Source organism: Phaethon aethereus, assembly GCF_964289735.1.
Source record: "Phaethon aethereus genome assembly, chromosome: 3".
In the NCBI taxonomy this organism is placed as follows: domain Eukaryota; kingdom Metazoa; phylum Chordata; class Aves; order Phaethontiformes; family Phaethontidae; genus Phaethon; species Phaethon aethereus.
The window spans coordinates 8430384-8456444 of record NC_138576.1 but is presented as its reverse complement, the minus strand read 5'-3'; the positions used below and the strand labels follow the sequence as shown (position 1 = coordinate 8456444).

At 36.5% G+C, this 26061-nt stretch overlaps 1 protein-coding gene across 2 annotated transcripts in view; it reads right to left on the bottom strand.

Moving 5' to 3' along the window:
• ATAD2B (ATPase family AAA domain containing 2B) overlaps nt 1–26061 on the bottom strand; it is a gene marked incomplete at both ends in the record, with an annotated part of 74345 nt that overhangs the window by 27689 nt on the left and 20595 nt on the right. For both annotated transcript variants that reach the window (XM_081997309.1, XM_081997310.1), the window contains 16 exons: nt 957–1153; nt 1447–1582; nt 2299–2484; nt 3154–3340; nt 5258–5390; nt 9543–9854; nt 15498–15588; nt 16559–16718; nt 17739–17827; nt 18643–18817; nt 19596–19711; nt 20465–20576; nt 21757–21855; nt 23691–23766; nt 24446–24562; nt 25867–25975. In XM_081997309.1, coding sequence (XP_081853435.1) covers nt 957–1153; nt 1447–1582; nt 2299–2484; nt 3154–3340; nt 5258–5390; nt 9543–9854; nt 15498–15588; nt 16559–16718; nt 17739–17827; nt 18643–18817; nt 19596–19711; nt 20465–20576; nt 21757–21855; nt 23691–23766; nt 24446–24562; nt 25867–25975 — 2295 coding nt within the window. The remainder of the gene's footprint in view (nt 1–956; nt 1154–1446; nt 1583–2298; nt 2485–3153; nt 3341–5257; nt 5391–9542; nt 9855–15497; nt 15589–16558; nt 16719–17738; nt 17828–18642; nt 18818–19595; nt 19712–20464; nt 20577–21756; nt 21856–23690; nt 23767–24445; nt 24563–25866; nt 25976–26061) is intronic.

Below are 26061 nucleotides of genomic sequence, written 5' to 3'. Positions count from 1 at the left end.
AATGGAACTCTTAAGCAGTTTCATTTTAAAATAAATAAATAAATAAATAAAAGTTTCTGCTCAGACCATGCTCGCGCTGTAAGTTGCCACATTAAAGACCTCTTGTAAGTCTTTCAAAAACAGTCAGCTACAGAAAGCTCCAATTAAGAGAGGACTGCATGGGCCCATGAAAGATGCCTGTTCCACCCTGCACGGAATTTACACTTGCAAATCTGCTTTCTACAATGTTGTACTTTTAATGTCCCATATTTATCTCTTAATGTCTTCCAAAAGAGATGCTTCTCTTCAGAAGCAATTAAGCATTCTTTTTTTTTTTTAATTAGCAAGCTTGCAAAGCTTGCAGTGGGCCACCATTTGATCTCAGTCAGGCCGAACACAATTCTATTCATATAGCAGCACCTGAAAATAGATTTACAGATCGAACTGTCTCATCAGTTAGGTGTGCACACTCCATAATCGACCAGTTAATGCCTTATAATGGGCTACCATCTGTGATTAATGGTATCCACAAGCATTACTGATGAAATTATTCAACAATACTATTAATGCTGAATACATTACAGAACACAGATCATTTTCCCAATATTATCATGCCTATGATTGCAATGTTGTGAAAGCTTTTATTAAAGAATTATATGTACGGTTTCAAATATTTCAAGAGCACTGGTAGGGATAGGAGTGATGGCATTTTTAAATGCCGATTTCAGTTATAAAAGAGACAGAAGTGCACAAGGTTTTTCCATAGGTCACTGGTATAGCCAAAGAACATGCTCCAACTCCGTGCATCACAGATGATGCTGTGACTATCTCACCAGCTAAAAATCAGCATTTTAGATTAGAAAGATCATGGATGAAACATCTGGGTTTTTTTATTAACTTATCCATTTCCCTTTTTTAATTTATATTCTTTTTCTAATAGTTTCAACTTCATTGTTTCCACATTACTGAAACAAGACCTCTTCAATATCCACCGGTTTGCTGAAGATGTTAAAGCGTTTGTCTGTGGCCAGCCTCTTGGTAACGTCCCTGAGAAACAACCGCAGCTCTCTCAATGTGTTCTCTTCCTGGTCCTCCATTCGCTGTTTTTCTGCTTCTGACAGCTCACGGGCAGGACATGGCAGTGCAAGAGGAAGAACTTCCAGAGCACGAAGAGCTAGGGAAAAAAACAAGAAGCCAGACAATAGAAATATTAACAACAGTGGCTCTCGGGATTATGCCACTCCAAATTTCATTATATATTTAATCTGTCTCATCGATCTGCATCCTTAACCCCACAGGTCTCCATTTTCCAAAACTGGTAACCGTAATGCACAAAATTTATTCCGGGTACAGTCAAATGTTAATTACACCCACTGTCATTTACCCACACCTTTTGAAAAAGGAAACTATCACAAAAGAAAACATTCAGATGACATTATTATTACTGGTTTTACTGTAACAGTTTACCAGCCTGTTTCCTTCTTGGTGGGGGCATTGCTGCCTCATCAAGAATTAACCCTTTGAAAAATCGCAATCTGTCTTCTTCACTTGGTCTTTGAATATAAAAAACCTCTTCATACTGGATTCTGAAAATACATTTCACCTAAAAAAAAAAAAAAAAGTTGTATGAAAATTAAGCCCTCACTCAAAAATATATGATTAAAGACCATATTAAAACACTAGTCACAAACTTTTCAAAATTATCCACAGGAAAAAAAGACAGTAGACTCTACCCAAAGCTCTGTACGCAGCCTAGGAAAAACAAACACTTGCAAGCCCCCACTGAATTTTCTGTAGTAACCAAACCTGCAGCATCCCATGATCCTAACAATGGCCACCTCTGCAGTGAAAAGAAGAGGGGGGACGGGGACGGGGCGGGGGACACAGACGACAACACACAGGACACAGGGGCGGACCAAAACCAAACAAAACCCAACAAAACAACAAAATAGAAAATATTGGGGAAAAAATAGGACTCCCCTCCCCCATCCTGAACCTCAGAATATGTAGAGCTAAAGGTTACACCTTTAGACTAAATCTGCATTTAATTACACTGGAGTAATTTGTCAAAATGAACAACTGACAAAATGAACAATTTTATCTTCTCACCAAAGTAGCATGGAGATTATGAAAATCAGTAATATGTATGTACATCCCTCATTAAATAAAATTACAAACATTTAATTATTATTACATTTTCAGTTTGACATATTTTGAAGTGCGTTAGAAAACCAGTGCAAAACAGAATGTTTCCCATGATCAAAACATTTTGAAGAGCACATACGCCCCTAACAATGCCTCCTTCCACAACAAACTTACCTCTTCAGGCAATTCGCTATACATGGACTCAGAGGTAGACAGTAGAAATATAGGGGAGAAAGATGGTATATCTTGCAGCAAAGTTAGAAAAGTAGCTCTCACAGTTTCACTGACAGCTTCCCACCAATCACCAATATGAGGCATGTAAACAATACTTGGTACTGTTCTTCGAGCTTCACGAAAGATCTAATTAAAAGAAACAGTGGTATTTTTTATATATATACACACACACACTTGTAAGTAATAAAATTCTTATGGAAAAGGAAACAATTCATGTTTGTGGCACTGTATATAAAAATGCTCCAGTGAAGTAAAATTATCCTAACGATAAAGGTTTTCTAAAACAACTGTTTGTGACTGTTCGCTGTAACATTCAATTGTTTCATGCCAATGTGCTAGGGAGACCAAAACCAGCCACTTGTCACGTATGTTTTAAAAACTTGCTAAGACTGAGCAATAAAGATTAAAATTAAACTAGTTTGCAATCGATGCAAAATCCACCATAAACTATTTTGAAACCTAAAACATTTAAAACTAAGTGAACCTAGAACCACAGCACACTAATTCATACACAAGGTAATAAAATGAAAATCAGGAACTGAATACCCAGATTAAGCTTACTTGACATTAGGTATGTGACTGCGGGGGCAAGTTAAAAATGTAATTACTCTCACTATTCAGCAGAGGGATCTCAGTCACCCTCTAGAGACTCCTTTCTTTTAAACATGAAAATAGAAGGAGCCTATGAAAACCTGGCTTTTAAGTTACATTCCAGTTAGCTGCCTTTATAATGATGCAACTAATCTGTTCCAGAATTATAGAATTTACTCATTACAAGAGATTCTGAAATGTCACCTGTGCACAAGATTCTTCAGGCGTTTTGGCACTGACTGAATAAAGTGCTGGCAGATCTAGCCTGTGTACAGAGAATTTTTCAAGAGTGTGCAATAGTGCTGGAGCAAGGTGCGAAGTCTGACCCGAACCTCTCTCTCCAGATAGCAGTAATCTTGGTCTGTAGGAGGTTGGCTGGTGATAAGCTGACCTGCAAGAGAGTAACAGTACAAAATACAATTAACAAGCCAACGTTACCAATGGTTGGATATAAGAAGGTGTTTTAGAATCCAGAAGACTTTGAGTAATGGGTAGTTTCCTACAACAGCGTAAAAAGATTCAACTAACTCTACTGTACTTCAACACTACTCTAAGTCTCAATGACTCCAGCTTTGTCTCTTCTTTGATTTCACAATTTAATTCAAACTCATCTCTGCAAACCTATGCACATATTAAATTAATGAAAATTTTATTATAAGCAGTTTGTTTAAAACCAGTACCTTGATCATATAAAAAAGACTTAATGGTAAGGTTATCTATTTAATCATGTCTAGTTCAGTCCTAACTACTAAAACATCTCTTCAGTAGCCTCAGGAATCCCAGGTCAATCCATTAATCCCGTAAATGCTACCCAAGATTTCCAGGAACCACCTAATATTACAATATTTTGTTTATTTAAGAAATAGTACCTGAGGTAGGATTGAATAAAACCACTATTCATCTTCTATTCTAGCATATTCATACACTTCTATTCAGTAGATTTCCAGACAGAAGAAAGATTTTAAAGGAAAAACTGCAAAGGTAAACTTGTTGTTTTGGATTTGCTTTTGAAAAGAAATCCTAAGGACTCCGTACAAGGATTTGGAGAAAGGGGGGAAGAGGGTGTGACTGAGTGTGCTGGAGGTTTTTGCCCTGTTTTGGAGATGACTGAGACATGAAGAGAAGCATTAGCTTTTTCCATTAAAAGTCTCTTCCATTTATATAGAACTGATTATGAAACAAGAAAGGTTTTTAATTAATTTGCATTTTCTCTCATTAAGGCATTTTTACCAGCACATCAATCAGCTCAGGCAATGAAACAAGACTGGCTGTTTTTATTTCAGGTTAAACATTTTGTAACAGCTATGGACATTGTTGACCTTTGACTCTTCAGTTCTAGTGGTGGAGGTTACACACACAGATAGCAATCAAAAATGCTCAGAAAGATAGATTAAGGGAGGCTTACATACTTTACAAAAATAAACATACTCTTTGAGATTATTTTATTTAGACACATCCACACAAATACATATAGTTTTTGGTTTTGGCTTCCCCCCTCCTGACCTCACAACAAAAGGTTTAATTTGTCATTAAAATACTTGACTATGTATCTCAAACTATTTTAAGTTAAAGCCTTAGTTTTAAGCTTAGATTTCCACAAATGCTCTTCCGGCATTACCCTTTAGCACAAAAATTTTAGCAGTTTTCCACAAGATGGCTCTACTAAACAGCACTACTACTGAACAGTTTTTCTAACCTCATTCTCTTTATTTAGCAAACTCCTAGTTTTTTATTTTTAATTACTGTAGCCACACCAATTTGTATAAATTGGAATTTATACAAAGGAAAGGAAAGACTTTACACAAAGGAGAGGAAAGACTCATCAAAATTTCACACACACTTTCTAAATTCCCATTTCTCTGAAACTTTCCATGAAAAACAATGAAAAAAAGATGTCAGCAATACTGAATGCGTTAATTATATAATGCATCTGAACAGCTGCACACACTGAAGCTCAACAATACTTTAGACCAAGATAAAACAATCCCTCCAAAATATTCTTACACACCTCTTTTCCCAGTTCTTAATCTTTCAAATCAAAATGGTTTGTTACAATTAAGAATTGCTGTTAACATCCTTATTTCTAAGCTACACCTGTATGCTACAAAGTATTTCTGATTACTGTGTCTAGGATGTGGCCCTTCCTAAGACCATTCACACATCTAAACCTCTTGTCCATACGCTTACATGATTCTATTACAGAACACCGTTGCCACCACAAAGTAAAAGATCATCTTCGTTACCTCTCCTGATGTAAGAATTTCATGGTTTTAACTATCTGGCTGTATGCATTTAGAGAAACACTTACATTGTAAAATGAAGGTAGGGTTTATGTATAGCAGCTGATGACTGTTTCTTTGGTGATCCTGAGTGACAGTTAGTCTCAAAAATTGATGAAGCATTCTCATCTTCACTATCATCTAATATTAGACTTGGTACATCTGTTACAAGAAATGTATTAATTAGAACCTTATCACTTCTAAGAGCACACACAACAAACGAGAACAGACATTACAATTTTCTTAATTTAAATCATAACGTATTTTCAAGTGTACGAAAAATGAGTTAAAACTGTCTAAATATCAGAACACAGAATAATAAGTACTTACCACCTCGAAAACCAAAACAAATTAAATATTGCAGAAGTCTAATCATAATCACCATTCAGTGTTTTAAACCATCAAGCAGAACAGCTTTACGAATACAACAAATGTTTCACTTGTTATGAAATGCTTCCTTTGATTTTACTTCATAGCTAGAGGTTTTTCAAGGATAAAGTTGTAAAATCTGTAATTCCTCAAACTATACAGAATTTTGTACTTATTTATTTGTTCTAAGTGCCCAAATTTTTTTACAAGTACACTTCTTCCAAAATTATTCTCAGCATGACTACCACGACAATATATATTTATGAAGAATTGTTTTCCACCCTCTGAAAATCTGCCTAAGAATATCAAATTACTTTTTATCAAAATCAGTTCAATTCATTCCATGTTCATATACTATACCTTAACCTATTTTAATTCCTTTGCTAATATAGCAGCATGACAAACTGAAGTACTTTCTATATAGATGTTCAGAAACAAAAAGCTAAAAAACTCATTACATTTAAAAGACTGCAGGGACAAATAACTGCAAAAAATACAAACATGGCACTAAACCTGCTGACAGCTGGAAATCAGGTACATCTAAATTATCTACCAAAACTGCAGCAGGATTAAGAGTAGACTGCTGCAACTTGATAATGGGAAAAAACTGCTGCAAGATTTTTTTTTTTGCCCCAGGAAAGGCATTTAGTTGGTGTAACCCTAAGCAAGCCACTCATTCTCATCCCCATAAAGAAATCAGTCTGCAGTGATGGGATGAAAATGGCCCCAGCCTCTCAGCTTTACAGTAAGAGCAGTGCAGAGGCCAAGTCTCCTGAGGAAAAAATGCTCTGCAACGGATGGGTAGCATTTCCAAGAGCAGCCCAGAATCACTGCAGCACACTGCTGTTCAGGGCAACCACCAGACATCCTAACAGTACCTCAAGTTGCCCACAGCCACTTAGCAAAATAGACCGCTGTGAAATGAAAGCATGAAATACAGAGAGATCTAAGTGTTATGCTCAAATACATAACCCACTGCATGATTTGCCTGATTTACATGAAGCCATGGCACAGGTCCTGCTACACTGATCAAACCGCCACCACAGGACAAAGGAATCAACTTCAAGGCAGCATTAAGTGTTGGATGGAGAAGCCAGCTAAGGGCCATGCATCTAGACATATGGTTGCAGGAAAAATTGTTAAGAGACAACAAAGGTTCCCTCAGTTGGCCATGTGATGTAAGAAACTGGAATCAGAGTAGGCTGGGCAGAAGTAATATTCTGCTGGTATGGCATGAGGACATGCCACATCCCTTGGCAAGGCATGATGCAGTTAGACACCTGACAATCATTCCTCAGGGGCAAAGATGAAAAAGGCCTGCAGTGGCCAAAAGCTAGTCCATAGAAAGCAAAAGGACAGAAGCTGCTGGACATTTAGCTCTGGGCAAGAATAGAGGCCTTCAAATCAACTGGACACAGGCCTCCTAACTCTTGGCTCACTGCAGTCCCTACACAGGCAGAATTTTTGCTATACAAATGCAGACCATAGGGTAAGTCCTATGCTCATGCATTGGACACAGCTTTCGCTTCCTCAAATATATAATTATTAAAAAGGGCAACCCATCTTCAAATCCCAAGCGTCAAGCCTCTGTGACATCCTTTGCTTAAGCGTCTGACTCACTGAATTACGAGAAACGGACATCATTAGTGAACTGCAAAGACATGTAGAAAACAGGATTCACAGACTAAGCATACCAGTAAGCACCTGCCATATACCTGGCTCTGAATTCCAGAAAAACTGAAGCGCTAGTGTGTAATCTACATCTATGCTTACATTTAAAATCATTGTACATGAAAGTGGACTTTGCTGCTTTTAACACAGATTAAACTTATTATTCAATATTTCCTTGGGTTTAAGGAGGTAAGAAGAAAAACTAAGGTACAAGGGAAACTTCAAAAGAAACCTTAGTTCCTAGATCTTCAAAATCAATTATCTGCAAACGTTTAAAAGCAGCCATAGCAGCAGAATTACCTAGTAAAACTACTGTTTAACTCAATGAATGTTTCCAAACTCACTTCGTTAGCAATAATGAGCAGTAATAAATAGGAATGTAAAGGACATAACCGAAGAAAATACTGTGTAAGTAGAACTTTACAACAAACAGGAACATCTAACCAAATTCTTCAACAATAATGACAATCTTCAAACTGGGCATTACCAACAGTATAACCAGGTTATAACCAACCAACATTAGAGGTTATAACAGTATAACCAACCAACATTACAGTTAACAGTATACAGAAAGACTTAAGCATCTTAACTTTGGTTATGACAGCCTAACACGATTGAGGAAGCCTAATATGATATAACTGCAGCTGCAAGCGAGCTCACTTCCCCCTACCTAACACGACAGGCTGCCAGGCCCCACTGCATGCCAACTCCCAACACTTGTTAAAACCTCCAGCTATCCCATGGTCAGCACGGAACGAACTCGACAAAAATACACCATTTTTGGATCAGTTTATTGGCCAAAAATGTTTTAACGAAGGGCCTGATGTACTAAAGTAAGTGCAAGGGATAGAGCAAAAATGCACAGCTGGGCTGGAGGAACGGCAGCAGCCAGCACAAGGATCAGCTTAAGCTGCCTGGGCTGCAGTCTGAAAGCATGCACTAGAATAGGAATGAAGAGAAAGTCACGGCTGTCACAGATTTACTTTATGACTGAGCTATTTTCAAGTTGATCACACACAACCACTGTTGTGTACTGTTTACAGGGCCAGGGGGAGGATGACGCGGCCCCATGATCCCAAATAAGAACAGTAGAAAATAGCATGCCAGAATAAGTAGGTATAAAAACCAATATATCTTGTTCAACATTTAATTTCCAAGAAATGACCAGTGTAACTATTAAAGTATGTCTCAGAACAGCTGGGTAAAAAACCCAGAACCTACTGACTCACTGCCAGTCAAAACAGTCAGTCGCATTCCTTCTTATTCCCCGCTTCCTCTATGCACTCACATTGCTCCCACTGCAGCAGGGTTCTGGCATACATCTGACCCCTCAGTGAGTTGATTTTACTCACTAATTTGGCAAAAAAGCTAACTTGACAACACAGCAAATAGTTCTCCACTTGCTAAGCCAGTAGAATGAACTCAGAAGATCAGGAGTGCATCAGGCCAGTTCACGGGGAGGGAAGCCTCAGGACTTTCTCCTTAACCAGTAGATGACCATTACACGGGCTCAGGGATATCTGCTGACCACCGTCTCCCCTGCCGAGCTGCGAGCTCCCCAGAGCATCCCTTTGCAACCTGCTTCTGCACCATCAACAAGCAAAGGACTGGAGACAGCTAACTAACACTCAGGACAGGAGCACCAATTTCAGGTCCTAACACACTGAGCAGCATTATCTTACTACTTACTTTTGTTCTGCCACCTGATTATGCCCCTCTAGGACAAGAGGAAATGGCCTCAAGTTGCGCCAGGGGAGGTTTAGATTGGATATTAGGAAAAATTTCTTCACTGAGAGGGTGGTCAGGCATTGGAACAGGCTGCCCAGGGAGGTGGTGGAGTCGCCATCCCTGGAAGTGTTCAAAAAACGTGTGGATGTGGTGCTTCAGGACATGGTTTAGGGGACATGGTGGTTCTGGATTAATGGTTGGACTTGATGATCTTGAAGGTCCTTTCCAACCTAGTGATTCTGTGATTCTGTGATTCTGTGATTATTTCTTGTATTTAAATTGTAAATTACTTGGGGGTTCTCTTTCTTTCAGATGACACTCACACCTATGGGATCTTGGTCTATACAGGTCAGTTTGTTAAATTCCACAGCAACTTGGAATCAGCACAAATAATTAAGCAACATCCAAGCAAACTGTGTTTACATACTAACAACACTGAACCAAATACACATCAGATTTAAAGGCCAGCAATACAAGAAAGCCAGCTGAAATATTTCCAAATTGAAACAGCATTTGCAAAAAAAAAAAAATCTCCAACCCACATACCTTCACTTTTGTCACCCTGGCTAAATTCAGCATGAGGAAACACTTTGTGTAAAATCTCAAGAAGGTTAGTGAAGGTACGTTCCAACAGTGGTCTGATCACGGGAGATAATGCATGTCCTGAAGACGTCACGGCACGCTGGGAAGCAGGCACAATATTCTGCATTGCATGATAAAAATCCTGTGCACTGAGAACTACTGAAGAAACATCAAGCTGTAGCTTCTGACTGCTCATGTAAATCTGGGGATAGCGTCGTCTCAGGGCAATCAAGGCAGCCTCAGTGCAAAGTGCTTTTATGTCAGCTCCACAGTACCCTAGTGCACACAAAAACAAAAATATCTTCCATGAAATAGCATTGCTGTGCTACATGTATTTCAAACATTCCTAAAGGGAAAAATAATCAGTAATACTTAATTGTCAAGCTCCACAAAGCATCTGCCAAAGAAGTTATCAGGTCATAATCCAGTGACAGTGTTGTGTACCAGGAAATCATGTACAGGTAAATTCCACATTAAGGTTAAAATGACCAACTATATCATGCAATATATAGTGCATTTTCAGCCCAGGGTTATAGGTCTGTCATCGCTCTTTCTTCTTCCATAATATCGTCTAAAGTGTATGTGCAATTTTAACAGGCAAGGCCCTCTCCTCCTTTTTTACTTTAATATCTCTACATGAATATATTTTTTAATAGCAAAGTAATTTTGTTACACTGGATGAACATCACCAACTTTAAACTTTTACAGACTGAGAAAATGAGCAGTATAAAGAAATATGTTTCATGAGTAGAATATGGAAGAGATGAAATCTCTTGTTAAAAAAGCATACTGTGGACTGTTGGAAAAATGTGAACTCTCACTATCAAGAAAAATGTTTCAGACTTTAGACCTTCATAATTTTACTAATATAATCAAAAGAGTAGAAAAACTATTAACAAGCATTATAATTTTAATTTAGCCTAGCTTCATAGATCTCCACAGATGTCTACCTATAATTGCTTAATCATCATTACTGAAAAACACAGATCTGATAATTATGAAATACTGAGAGACCTAATACCTCTGCATCTTTTGCAGTACTAATGGTTTGTTTTTTTTTCCCTAGAGCTAGAAATCGGATTTCACATTTTTCCATATCTCTTAGCAAGAGACATTAATATGCCACTGTATTTTGTGGCACCATAAATCCATCTTTCAAAAAATGTAAAACATTATTCCAGTGCAAAAATTCTTTTAGAAATTTGTAGTGACTATAGAAAAATGTGTTGCACTGAGGTACTGCCACATAAAAGTTCATGGTTTTGCAACAAAGTGTTTATAGAAGCTAATTAATCAATTCTTTAGTTAAATTATTCTCAATCAACTTTTTTTTTTAACCAAACTTCCTCCTCCCCACCAGGTCTTACACCATTTGCACTTTTTCTACTCTATTTTTGTATCCATCTTTTGGCAGCACCAAGTCCCAAAACTGATGCCTGCCTTGCTTCTCTCTCTTTATCTTCTGATGTTCTTTCAGTGCTGTTGGCACACATATTTTTACAAGATCCATACAGCAACAAGGAACAAAGCTGATTCCATACGCAGTGTTGAAAAATAAAAAAGGAAGCAACTGATACAGAAGATAGACAATTTTCCATCCCAAACTTTCAGATATATAAATGTGGAGGATACTAATAAAAGACACCCAATTTTTCAGCTATAAAGATGAGTTAAATTGGCTGAGACTTAAATTCCAACCAAGTTTCTCATATATACTTGAAAATACTTTTTAAAACGCAAAAAAAAAAAGCCAGATGGAAGATCACCATAAATATCAGACTCCTTCTGCAACTTTTAAACTTAAGCTTTCCAATTTTCTGAAAAGATTTGTAGCTATAATTGTGTAAACTTGAGGAGCACACACTGTGACTTATCTAGAACGTATGTATCAATTCACATTCACAAGTTACCTTGAAATAAATACATGTAACATTTGAAGTATGTTCAAATACATCCACTACATTAATCAACTGGCAACTAATTATTTGCAGCACTACGGTTTTGTTTTGTTGTTTTTTTTTTTTAGCTAACCCCCATCATGAAATCAAAACCATGCAGGCACACTCCATCAACCACATAAACCCATTAGACAGTAGCTACAGGTCCAGCAGAGAAATCAAAATGAAGGTTTTTCCTCTAAATTTTTTTTATTTTTGCAATATCAAGCATCACATTCCCAGTTAAATTGGTCCACTTCTCATCTAACAAGCATACTGGATTAAACAAAAAACTTTTGGAGCCACTAAGCCTAAGCTTAAATCAAAGATGTGCTACAGATATACAGCATCCTGAGTGCCCATCACCTTAAAAACTAGATTAGTATATTTGTGACAAAAAATTCAGCAGCTCAGGAGCTATATTCTTTCCAATTTTCCTATTAATAAATGCTGTAATATCACTTTCTAACAGTCATTTTAATCACCGCTTGTACATCTCCAAAGAATTGCAAAATCAGGAAATAATAGCCTGTAGCCTATTTTTAAAATTAAATTCTCAGGTGACCCGATACACAATTAGTCTTCATTTCTACTTTTCATTTCTCAGGAGCAATTACATTTGAAGACTAATAATTGGTGTCTCTTTTTGAGGGACTCTCTTGTGCATACTGTACATCCATTTCAGTGACAGGAAAACTACAAAAATCCCGTATCTTGTGAAACAGTAAGAAGCTTTTCTAGTACTAAGAAGTAAATGCACACTGATTAAGAGGAAGAAAAATATAAGTAAAGTGTTGTCAAAGCAAAATGAAATGTATCGTCAACAGTAAATAACCTGAATGCATTTTTGCCCAAATTGACACTGTAATATAAAACCAAGGTTCAGTGCATTTGCTTCCATTTTTGAAACATCTCACAAAGGATGTTCAATTTGGCAAGCAAAATGTACTGGCACACCTTAGCACGAAAAAAGTATTCTTGTCAAGTAACCCATTTTGTTCTACCCATCACCTGCTAAACATTTTCAAAGAACAACTTTCAAAGAGCAGGAGAGCAAACAAGTGGACTCCCACGCAGGTTTCCAAAGAACACACTTTGATCACTGAATTTTAAAGCCATACTCTTCCACCTCTACTGGGCAGAAACTATGTCCTCTAACATTTCTTCTGCCTAATATCCACCCCAAAAACCTCCAACAAACTGCTACTGAAGTAGGTGAAATGTTTACGTGAACAATCTTGACTACTTCTTCCAATTTATGTTGTGCAACTCCCTACGACTCCTACAATGGACTGCAGGGAAAGGGGGATAGCAAACAACTCAGCATGACAACAGAAACGAAAAGTAACTATGAAGTTTTTTTAAAATATTGTGAAAAACATGAACACTAGTGCCAAAACTTCCCTCTCCATCATTACATTAGGATGGGAAAGAAAAATCTAACAAGATACCATTTTGCCACAAAATGTTCCTGCAATAAGCACAGAATAAGAGTAATTTTAATTTTAACAAGCATCTTGAGCGTAATGGGTTGTTTCTTTACAATTCTATTTAATTATTTAAATAACCCTTATTACATTGTAAGAAGTCATCTGCAAGATGACAGATGGAGGAATTCACACTTTTTTGGTTGTTAATATGTTTTGTTTCCTACAAGACTAAATTAATAGGTAACAGTCCCTCTACCTACAGAAAGTTACCATTCCGAACAATGTTGTAAGCACAAGAGACAAGAAAGGATTTATAAAGTTCAGGATATCTGGGGCCCATCTCCAGTAAGGACAAAAAAACCATAGTAATTACTTGTGTTTATGAAAGGTGCTAGTAAAACATCAGTGTGTGGTCTTCTGAGCAATTCCATGCTCTCCCCAAGCTGCTTCACTTTGTCTCACACACATTGCAGTCATGTGGCCATTCAGTGAAGTGGGTTCTTTAATTCTCACATACACAGAAATCTCCTAAAAGGTATGTAATGGTAACACCTGGGCCAAAAATCCACCCTCAGGAAATAACCTATTTTTTGCAAGTCCTGAGGCTTTTCCTTTCTAATGTCTTTATAATTACACCCCTGGATCTTAAAAAGTTCAGAGTTGCACATACATCTGCTTCCCCAAAGTCATTTACTTTGGTAGTATTTCAGCAGTTTTCTTCATTAGGATCCATATGCTTGTAGTTAAGTGTTGCCAAGTTTGCTGAACTGGAGAGAGGTATAAACCATGCTGTGCAAAAAGCCTGTTGAGTCTAGACAGCTCTTACTTGGGGAAGAGAGGGTGTTGGGTTTTTTGGGAGGAGGGTGTTTGTTTCTGAAGAAAACCTGCACACAAGAGGAAATAGCAGGCCAGTATATACTGTATCAATGTGTCAAGTGTGCCAATGAGTCCTATTTGCAATAGCCACAAAGAATCTGGAAAGTCAGTTTAAATAATTAGTTGCTGCAGATTTCACTTATAGAAACGATGAGGCAATCTCAAGATGAAGAAGATAAACCAGACTTACTTCAGCTGTTTTAAAAAGTCCTTGTAATAGTCAAAAGGTTTTAATCTTGGATGTATGGAAACATTTAAATCCCAAGATACAGAATGGAGACAATCAAGTGCACAGTAGTTGGACAGTAGGAAAGCCAAAGAAAACAGAATAGGGTATTTCTTTTTGTTAGCTGACTTTTCCACAGAACTGATAGGCTTTACAGAGCACAAAGAATGTCTTCCAATCAAACCTACCAACGGCTTTCCCTATAGTCTGAAATTTTAAAATGCATAATTGTGTTCTCAATGCAAATATACGGTGAATTTTCAAAGGAACAACTGGGTTTTGTCCCATCTATTCCCCTCTCTCCCACTAAGCAGCATCACATCTTTGCACAAATCAAGCAGAATTTACATTAAATGGGTTTGGCACATGCTGTCTTATACCCGGAAAGGCTTATACTGGAGTTTGCTGGATTATTATGTTTTCTCCTCACCAGAAGATGTTGAGGTCTTTGTGCATCAAAAGCGGAGGGATGCTGCTTCGATGATAGATGTCCCTGTGGATGAAGAGGATAATTCGGATGTACTGTAGCTGACTGAATGGACTGATGTTCAATTTAAAGTTCTTATTTCTCTGATGATGGATTCCAATGCACAGATATTTGAGACTGTCCTTTTTCTGAGAACTTCAGTGCTTGTCCAAGCAGATGACTGACAGAGGAGGGATCTTTGCATGACAAATTGTTGAGAAGAGAGATTGTGGTGTGTGTTTTACGGTCATTTCCTCTGTTAAATTCACTATAAAAATATTTGGGTTTATTTCTGATTAGCTTTTAAGCAGCAGGTTTATCTTGAACAACCATCCTCCATTCAGTACAGCAGGTCTTTGGGCGCTCCAAAGGTATATTTAATGTACTCATGGTGTGGTGCTTTTTTTCCCCCCTGCCTGTATCTACACTTTGGGGTTGTTCTGTGCTAGCAATCTGGAAAAAAATTCATCTTTAGAAAGGCTGGTTAGTTTGTTGGATTTCTGTCAGAGGAGAGCATGCCAGTCAGTAAAAATGAAGGGGGAGGGGGGGGAAAAAAACCCCACACCATAAAAAAATAAAAAAACTCACACGAGTACTGATTTTTTTTCCCCTCTGAAAGTAGACAGAGAAAAACCTCAAGTTTCCCTGTCTCTTCTGTAATACACTAATTTAATGGGAAGCATACCTAAAGATTACAATTCCCAATTTTGCTTCTCTTTGAGGGTATACATCCTATATAAGGACAGTGATGTTACAGAAAAGAAACATGACTGTATTTTCAAACAACTACTAGCTACTCATTTTGTGTTTTAGTAAAACAGAAGCATATTTTGTTATTACAAAAAAAGAATGTTGTTGCACAAGAAGCACAGAAGTTTAGAAAGATAAAAATAATAAAATATCCTGATACATTTAACATATTTGCAAAGTTTTACAGACAAGAGAAAGCATCTATAGTAAAACTACTAACATCATAGCACTCACCAACACATTTTTCAGCTAGTTCTCCTAAGAAAGGATCTGACAATTTGGGGTTCCAATCCCTGGTATGAATTTGTAAAATGTGCTTTCGTGCCTGATTTGGGGGGGGTGGGGGGGGAATAAGGAAAAAAAAAAGAAGAAATCAGTATTAGCAAGCCAAATCCGTGTCATAATGCTTTAGACAAAATTATTACTTATTCATGTGAATATAAAGTTATTTTACCTGGTTTTGCCATGTCACTGATGCATAAAAGAGAACCTAGTACTCAAAAGTCTCTCAAGAGCAAAGATTTTCAGTTTCTTTTCATTTTCATATATAAACAGTAATTTTTTCAATATACCAGTTACACATTTTAATTGCTGTTTAATCAACAATATTATTATACATGAACTGATCAAAACTCGTGTTCCAGTGGGAATTATCATAATTTTATAATTTAAATTGCTGCACCTATGATTAACAGCTTCTACTGTCAAATGCCTCACCAACTCATTTCTTGCTGAGTAGCATAGTACATGCACATGAATTCCAAAATATTTCTTTTTAAAGTTCTATAGGACCCAAATACAGCTATCAATATGCAAAGTAAATTTAATTTTAAGTATAAATTCATGAAATATTATGGCTGAGTTTACAGAAGTTTAGAACAAGGAACTGAAATATTCCTGTTGCCCATACAGTCAGGTTTGACTTTGCGTGTACAATTCTTACATGCATAGCAGCCTACAGGATAATAAAGCTATTTTCTCTTACCATAACTTGCAAAACCCCAATAGTTGGGGCTCATTATACAAATCCACACAAACCCACAGTTTTTGGATATGCAATTCAGTTTAACACAAACAATTTACCTCTCTGTTTAGTTTTAACCACATTCTGAAGATTGGAAGTTCAATACAACTTTACATACACTATCAGTGTGTGCTTTCTAAAAATGTCTTCCTAGAATAAATATTCTTACAAGTAAGAATGAATATTGTTATTTCATAAGCTTGGTTGTCAGGCATTCAAATGTTTAATATACTAAAAATGTTTATTAAGAAATCTCCTTTGTAAGTTTTACCTTTTGATCAGGCAAGTTGAAAAGAAATTCCCTGTCAAAGCGACCAGGTCTCCTGAGTGCAGGATCTATAGAATCCAGTCTGTTTGTAGCACCAATTACAACTATTTCACCTCTATTATCCAGTCCATCCATGAGGGCAAGAAGAGTAGACACTATAGAGCTAAATGAGAGTTTTCAAAAAAAAGAATATATAGGAAACACTGCAAGAATTTTTACTTCTATCAACTGCAATATTCATAATTTCAAAGAAAAAAAACTAAGTTCAAAAAAAACAGCTGCATAATGGTTTGAAGTCTCAAAGCAAGAAGAAACCTTTTGATATAATCTGTATTATACTTAGTATTATGACTCCAATAAGAATTACATAAAATTCAAACTTCCTCCTTTAAAAGTTTTGGGGAATGTGAGCTCAGGAAGCCATTTACTGCAGATCCAAAAAGTTCTCTTCCATTAGCAGTATATGCATCACCCTGTTTAGAGCAACTAGCACCAGGCAGAAGAAAGGCACATCAAGACAAAGCCACATGTTCCCATAACCTCCTAGTCTGCTGGCCCCAAAATTTCCCTCCGGTCCCACTCATTTCAGTGGAAGGAGATATACACACAAATGCCACCATCTACAAAATGAAAGATACAAGTGCACTGCCATAAAAAGCACAGCAAAATTGAGATTGAAGGCAGCCAGGAAAAATTTCAAACAGCAGTAAAAAATGTTGTAAAAAATGTTTTTAAAAATGACACAATAGCAACTCAAGGTAAGTTTGCACACCACACCATCCAGAAGCAAAATGATAGTGTGCCCAGTTCATTCATAGAACATTACAATTCATCATTTTACAGTAATTTTTTTTTCAGTTGTTTATTCTGATGGCTGGTAACTGACAATCTGTTTACAGCACAAAACCAGCAACCAAAGGGAAGGCTGTGGAAACCCTGAAGTTGTGAATGTGCCTGAAGGGTAATCTCCACTACAACTCAACTCCCAGCAAATTACAATTTGTCTGAAGAACTGAAAAGATGGCTTTTGACACCAAAAAACCTCAACAATCTGTCCTTTCTAGTGTAAGTGGGCTTAAGCAAAAGTAAAACCTTTCTCAGGAACTGAGTAAAATTACACTTAAGAGTTTACCGAGATAACGTAGCATATACCAGGATAATGGTAGCATATGAGAAATATTACCTGTGAATCTGATCTTGTCTACTAGAACGAACTGGAGCCAAGCCATCTATTTCATCAAAAAAGATTATAGAGGGTCTCATCAAGTATGCCTGGTATGCAAAAAAAAAAAAAAAAAAAAAAAAAAAATATTCACTGTTAATTTATAATCTATCCATCAACACTGAAAACAGTTTGTTTTTATTACAAAGCATTAACATGCTAAACTAACACACATGTTGAGACACCTTTGTTCAAAAAGTGTACGGTCTGAAAATAAAACTGAATTTTCAACAACAGTATTGTTTCAAACAAAGCAAAAAAACCTGCATTCTCCTTTGAATAAGCAAGATGGCACCAGCGTATCAGTTTTACTGTGTGCTAGAGAGATTAAAGACACACTGAGACACCTTATACTCAGTTACAGAAAACTGTATTTTATCTGCTTATAACCTGTTTGGACATTTGTGTCTAAAAACAGCTTTTGTTTGAACAACTGCATTTCACTGCTTTATGTGACGCCTCTTCTGTCCATCATCTTCCACGCCAACTAACAACACTAATATATACAGACAACCAATGCAATCCTACATCCTCCTCTATGCAGCATTTATCTTGAACACGTCAGTCAAACACAAACTAAACGATTTAAGTTGGGGGGGGGGGGGGGGTGTTCAATTTTTACCCAAACTACTTTGCTTCATTAATAGACAAGTCAAAAGACTTCTTCCTCTCAGTTTTCAGAGCAAGAAAAACTATTGTCAGCATTCCTCTATTTTTTCATCTAAATATACAGTTTGGACAAATCCTGCCCAATCTATGAAAATCTACAGCTATTTAGTTTCAATTCAACTCAACATTGGCTGCCTGAAACACAAAATAACAACATACAGAGAAATTATATGAAAAACATTTATTTTCTTCTAACCTGATCAAAAAGGAGTCGAAGCTGACGTTCAGATTCACCAACCCACTTACTGAGACAGTCTGCTCCTTTCCTCATAAAGAAAGCCACCTTTTTGTCTCCTTGACTGCATTCATTAGCTAGAGCTCTAGCTACCAAGGTTTTACCTGTTCCAGGAGGACCATAGAATAAACAGCCCCTGAAGATAAATGGATCAACACAGTCACAAACTTATTTTATGTCTCCTGAAAAACTCCAAGTCAAATTTTATAATGAAGACAGGGAGCCTGGAGAAGAAAGACTTAAGTTCTAGTATTATTAATTAATGTATTCAACATGACTTCATAAAAAAATCTAAGTTTGTTTTATGCTTTCAAATCAGTAAATCCTTGCTTTATAGAGAACATCAATCAAAGGCATATTAAGTTTCCACAGGACTGTTTTATGCTAGTTAAATACCTCCTCAAATATTAAATCCTAGGTAATACTTGAACCGGTGTTTGTTACTTCTTTGGAGAGACATACTTCCTTTAAATGACAAAATATCCCAAAATTTTCAATTTACTTAGATTATGTGTACTCATTTAAATCACACAGCAAGATGCCTGACTAATAAATATTAAAACCATAATATAACATTATTGAGATTACCTCTATAAAAGAAGTATCAGCATTTAGCAAAATATTTAATAACATAATGGAAAAAAAAGCAAGGTACTACTAAATAGAACACTTGAGAACTCTTTCTTTAACCAAACCACAAAGTTTATCTTCCTATCACAAGAAAAATAAACTAGATTTTTATAACTCTTCATCCCACTTATTACATTCTGATAGACAAGTAGGGTAGAAAACATGTAAGTCTATTTGAACTGTAAACACTTGAGGGAAAGAATCAATCTCCTATGTGTTTTCAAGCGAAGCACTCTTCAGAGCTTAATAAAATAAAATACAACAGTAAGAGTAAATACACCTACCTGGGTGGCTGAATTTTGAATTTTTCAAATATTTCTGGATAGAGAAGAGGAAACACTACCATTTCCTTAAGTGCAAGGATATGATGGCTCAATCCCCCTATACTATCAAAACGCACCTTAGAAAAAAAACATACAAAGCATATATTGTAACAGTTTTCCACAAAAGTACCTTTACTTATAAAATGACATATTTGAAAACAAATTAGAAACAACACTGCATTGATCAACACAAATTCCCTGAGCTTTGAAAGTGTAAAAAAAGTTGAGAAAGTCAATTTTTGGTTGTTCACATGAGATTTATCTGGTTTGCAAGTTACCCATGTCAGGGATGCCTGGACACCTACAGACACCCACCCTAAGTCTGAGAGCGTTTTTAAGCACAGGCACAGCATAACATGAATATAGTCAAGGTACTTCTATACAATAGTTCAGGTCTAGTAATAATTCAGCAACTTCTGCAGAACACACACGGTAAGCTAATGTGCTTCATTGTTTCTGAATAGGCACAGGAACCACACAACTAGCATCGAGGTAACCAACCCAGGGGGTAAGTACTCTGTTTTCTGCACTGCTCAGCATATCCCAGTTTCTACTATTACAAGTAATCACAAACTGACTGTAAACAAACAAAGATAGTTAGGCAACTGACATTTTGGCTTATCTATGATATGTATGCAGCCTTTTGATTACCCACAGGCCAAAAGCAAGTGGTTTGTAGCCCAAAGGAATAAACGGACAACAGCTTTGGAAGAATCAAAAAAGATCAGTGAGCTTATAATGAACTTACTTTGGCTCTAATAAGAAGCTGTGGTGAATTCTGCTGATGCATAATTGGGAGAAGGTAAACAAAAAGTTCTAACAAAACCTACCGATTTATCAACAATCATAGGGTCAACATCAGCCAAACTTGCCCCAACTTTTACACGCTCTCGCAGGATTCCACTAGCTAAGTCTTCTGCTCTAAAGTTTAAAGGTAGGCACCTGTTCGACAACAACAAAGAACATCAAATAAGTATTGCTCTGTTTTGATCATTTTGCTGGAATGGGAAGAACCAAGAGATTAAATGCTTTCTACTACTTAAAGAGACAACGTTCCTGGATTGATAAGGTAATCAAAAATAATCTTTTTATTGTGGTAATTATTCTTGTACCTCTGGAAGTTCATTAAATATAAAGAGAATTTTTATGCTACCATACAGGTATTTCAGTCTGGAGAACTAGGCTGGACAGACTATTTTGATTAAGCACAGGAGAAACAACACTGACTGAAAGAACAGGACACTCTCCACTGGCAGTGATGAACTGCATAAGTTCAGTATGGTAAGAAAATGATTAACAATTCAAGGAAAACAGATTTTTTAAAATATAGCTCATTAGAGTCCAAAGAAAAGAAATAAAAATATTTCTTGCAGATCAGCCATAACTCACATCCACCTGTTCCAGCTTCTTAGTGTATACAAAGAAGCTTTAAGCCCCTACACAGATACTACGTCAGGTCAGATACTGGTATCTTTCTTCCTCCCTTCGTGTAAGATACAGGTTACACTTGGAACTACACTTTTTGGCAGTTGTACATCGATAGAATTCCTCAGGATGGAAAAGGGAATGGTATGGCAGACAGGAAGAGATGGAAAAAAAGATGAGGAAACACTTTTTTTTCTCTTCAGCTTTCCAACAAATGTATCTCTGGCAGTAAGTAAATTTACTGATATACCTTATAGATCTTCCACTTTTAGATAACAGGTGAATAAATTTAAGGTTAAAAGAAAAAGTATGTGTTGGGTGTGTAGAACGCACATATTGTTACACAAGAAGAGAGAAGAATAAGAGCTAGGGAGTACAACTGAACTAACTGGGACCAAGTAACTCCAAGAAAAAAAATATTTTAACTGGCAGAAGTTGTTTGTCTTATAATCCAACTGAATCAAATGGATATTCTTATCTTTCCATCTTTTTATCACTATTGTTAATTATCTACTCATAAGACTTCAAAATCCACGTTAATATATAACCAGCAATCCTCCTAAACTGTGTCTGCAAGTAATTACAGGCAGAATCAAAAAAGTCTGCAAAACTGATAGAACGTTATAGAATACTTCTGCTTCTTTTCTGAAGAATAATAAAAAATAAACACTCCTAAAGACCAAGGATGTTTTGATACCTATTTCTTGCTCTGGCCATGCTTTTAGATTTTCTTCTTTCAAAACGTTCTTCATCTGAAGAGGTTGTATCACTGCTGTGAATGGCATGCTTCTTTCTCCTATTGAAATGGCAAAATAAACATAAAACTCAGTCCTTTTTGCAGTAGAATGGCATGTTTTGATGCTTTTACAAAACCCAAATTGAAATGGCAAATACAGTACTGTTCAGGTTTAAGATGCATGCAAATCTTAGTTTTATTAAGTATCAAAATAATCTGGGAGGGGAACACCACCTTCTACTGTCAGAGCAATATCCGATTTCAACGTGAACATTACAAAAACAGTAGATCCCCATAAGATACGTGATTCAGTCCATGTTGTGTCAGCAAGCGTGATTGAGTATTCAATCAATATGCTGCTGAAGTTCATCAGGCAGCAACTATACTTAGGAAAGCTTCCAAACCACTTTAGCCACCTCTAACATAACAGAAATATCAAGATCTCCTTCTTCAGTTTAATGCTTCCCTTTAAATATTCTTTGAAAAAATTCCATACTTCCTAAAGCATATGATTTCTTTTTATGAGGTCATTAATTCTGAACAGAGGAACAGTTTCACAAAATACCTGTACTGTAGTTTAACTTCTGATCAGAATCTAAGTAAAACTACTATTTAAAGTCTACATGAACTACTTCTTATTTTAGTATGATGGTATTTCATAAAACTAAGTATTTCATAAATATTGGAGAATGTACATTACATCTTCTATAGAATAAGCTATTCAATCTGATATCAGTTTGAAAAAAGTCAGCACTTTTTTTTGCATGAAAAAGTTGGCTACTAGTAAAAATTAATGTATTTTTAGTGACTATAATGAGCAGCATCATTTGTATGAACATGATAACACACTGACTATGTGAAATGTGGAGAATGTGGTCAATCAGTTTTACAGTTCAATGACCAATAATTAGATATATTTAAAAACATATCAAAGACAGTATCGCACAATTAGGAAGAATTTTTAAGTCAGTGTCCTGGCAAGAAGGGATAAAATGAGAGTGGAGCAATGAGCATGCTAAAACTGAAGGGATAATAGCTTTCACATCCTTTATATCTTACTAGCAAGTACAAGTCCTGAGATTACCCAACAAAATGTCATATACACTTTAAGCAAAAAAAAAAAAAACACACACACCAAAACTCTTCAAATTTAAACATTATTTATATTACAAAGAAACTTGTAGAATCGTAAGATTCTGCTATTATTTTACTTTTCGTATTTTCACTATGTCATTACATTGAACAAATAGAAGACAAGAGTTTCAGCTGACACTAGCATTCATTTACTTGGATTCTGTTCATGGACAGATTTATCTTTTTGAAGTTTTGAGTATGTTTATTTTTTTAAAAAATACATTAAGCTCTTATCTATTTTGTTAAATAAAGCCTAGTGACAGCTTCCAAGACAACTTGGTGTACTCCAGACTACTGTGACACAAAAGGGAAGAGTCAAAAATGATGCTTGGTAAGTATCTCATTAAATTGTTAGTATTACGTGGATGAAATTTGCACTGGAAGAAAACAAAATACATCTCCTTGATTTCTTTATTTTTCTAGAAAAGAAAGGGGATATTTGTTTAAGTGCTGATTTGGATTTAAACACTAAATATACAGCCTTGGAGAAAAAGCTACAGTGTGCAATGCGCAACTCTCTCCAGTACTTGCAGCACACCTGTTTCCATTCTGTTTATCACAAAGCTTCTGCTGGTACTATGAAGTGCTATGAAATTCACTTTCATATGCTGATCAGGATCTGAACCTAAGATACAATTCAAGACCCACGCACATGTGTGAATGAACTGTACAACTCACCGAAGAATGTTTTGAAAATCAAAAGCTAATAGAAATGTAATGAAGGAAGGCAAACAAGTACATACCAAAAAACTGACATTTACCTGATATGGCTTCTTCTTGCAGGAGATCTGTGAATATCAAACAGTGTGTTTTCCCTCTTTTTTTGATGAGCTGGCACTGAGTAAGAGAAGTTACAGGTTTGTAACATCAATTACAAAAGATTAATAAACTAATCTAAATGCAGCACAAAAGTGCCACATTATTGCTTTACCAATAATGTTATCACTGGTTTCCGAAAAAGCTCAAATTAAGAACTGGGGCAGGGGGGGCTGTGTGTGGAGGGAAATCAAACGTCTTCTGCTTCATTTCACTATCACCACGCTTGGTTTGATACAGTCACAGGAATTCCACCCTCAGCCTCCTGAAATCATCATAGCTAGGGCTATCATGTCACAAAATGTAATTCTTCCAGGGCATTAGCATTTTTAGTTTTATTTTTCCTATGTAATTATTTGATTTATTAGATTGCTTTCTGAACTCAACTTCTGTCAACTATTTCTTGCCCTAATCTCCATTCACCTCCCATCCCAGAGTCCAGCACATGGCAGTACTTGCAAGGTTCAATGGGGCAGCATGCACTAACAATGCCAACACCATTGACAAATTGGCAAGATTGTATCTCAGTAGTGATATTCACATGGTGAACAGAAACAGAGGCAAGATGAAAGTCTCTAACACAGCATGGGAACTCTGTCAGGGATGAGGAGCAGTCATCCAACTTCATACCCTTCCCACGTTCATGGTATTCTTGGAGGTCAGGAGAGCAGAACTGCATGAGCACTGCCTAATTCCTCACCTATTGGAGGGGCCTGGTATCTTTCAACAGTTTTTCTCTGTCTGAGATTATATGGCCGATCATTTTCTTCTCCCTCGGCCTCTTCTACTTCTATATCTCCATCTTCTTCCTGAGACTCTGTTGGGGAAGCAAAATATTTTCAGAACACTTCTACTTGATGCCAGAGCTATCTTCATCCTAAAAATCAACATTTTAATGGTCACTGAGAATTATTCCCCTCCTGTTAATTAACACTAATTGGCAAATCAATGGAAATTTGAAGATCGAGATAAATCTACAGCACATTGTCAAGCTTCCTTCTAGTTTCCCACAGAATGTTCTGGAAAGGTAACAGAAAGAAAAATAGATGTAGTCAAATTAGTTTTAGCTGTAAAGGACTTCAACTATCACTTCCATCCACTATCTTTTTCCTTCAATAATTACCATTCAAATTAAGAATAATGCCTTTCTTCTCACTCCTTTCTCATAGGAACCTCTCAGAAAATCAAGTATTTGACACAGCATGAAAAGAAGTACAACTTTACAATTCACAATATAATTTTTTACACAAAGCAAATAAACACACTGTATAAATATACCACCTAGGTCCATCTATTAACAGGAACAGTATTTCCATCCATGGATGTCAGAATTAAGACTACTCTCTTATTATTTGAGACAGCAGTTTCAGTTCAAAATCGAGACACACTACAATCCATAACCCTATATGGATCCCTGAAGTTTGAGTCTGATTTCTTAAGGAAGCCAAGCATGCTGTTGAACATGCTATGAAAGTTAGCCTTAATCCCTTCTTTCTCAATACTTTTTGAACCCACTGCCCAGTTTCATCCAAATTTTTAAAGGAAGGTAGAATTTCAAATACAGTTGTGTGTCTACAAGCCTTAAAAAATTCAGTGGATTGATAGAAAACAGAGACTTAATTAATACCTTCCCCAAAGGAAGGATGCAGAACTAACTATTACATGTTCTTTTTGTAAGTGCCACCCAGCATATGAGAAACGGCAAGTCAGTTAGAACGTGTATAGCTGTAGACTACATGCATCTCATCCTGGCTTCCACCAGAGGATTGTTACAGGGAACATAAGGAAAGCTCCAACTATGTAGTGTTATGGAAAACAGGAGTAAGAGAACGTGGTATATAAACATTTAGAAACCAGGCTTTATTCTGCTACTTTCAAATAAACTTGCTTTTGTCTAAAGAAAACTATGTAGGGATCCCTAAAATGCTTCCTCCTTCTAAAGAGGACAAACCCTTCAGTATGTACTAATTTGCAACAGTCTGGTTAATTGGTCTATTTAAAAACTCCAAATCCAGATCCTAATTTACTTTCTGTAGTGCAATACATCGCTATCTTATGTTGAGGAGAGCTTTGGTTTTTAAGTATTTCAGACAAACCCTTATAATTCTTTACAACCCGTACCTTCTTCTTCCCCTTCTGTGGACACTTCGTGGTGGTTCTGAATCCCATAGCTATTTCTCCTCAGTGATTTCCTCCTTCTTTTCACTCGAGAATACATATCCATGTTTTCCTGGAATAAAATTCACATACACTCCCATCAGTACTGTCCCATGTCACTCAGTGTTAGCCCACAGTTCAGCAAGTAATAATCCACAC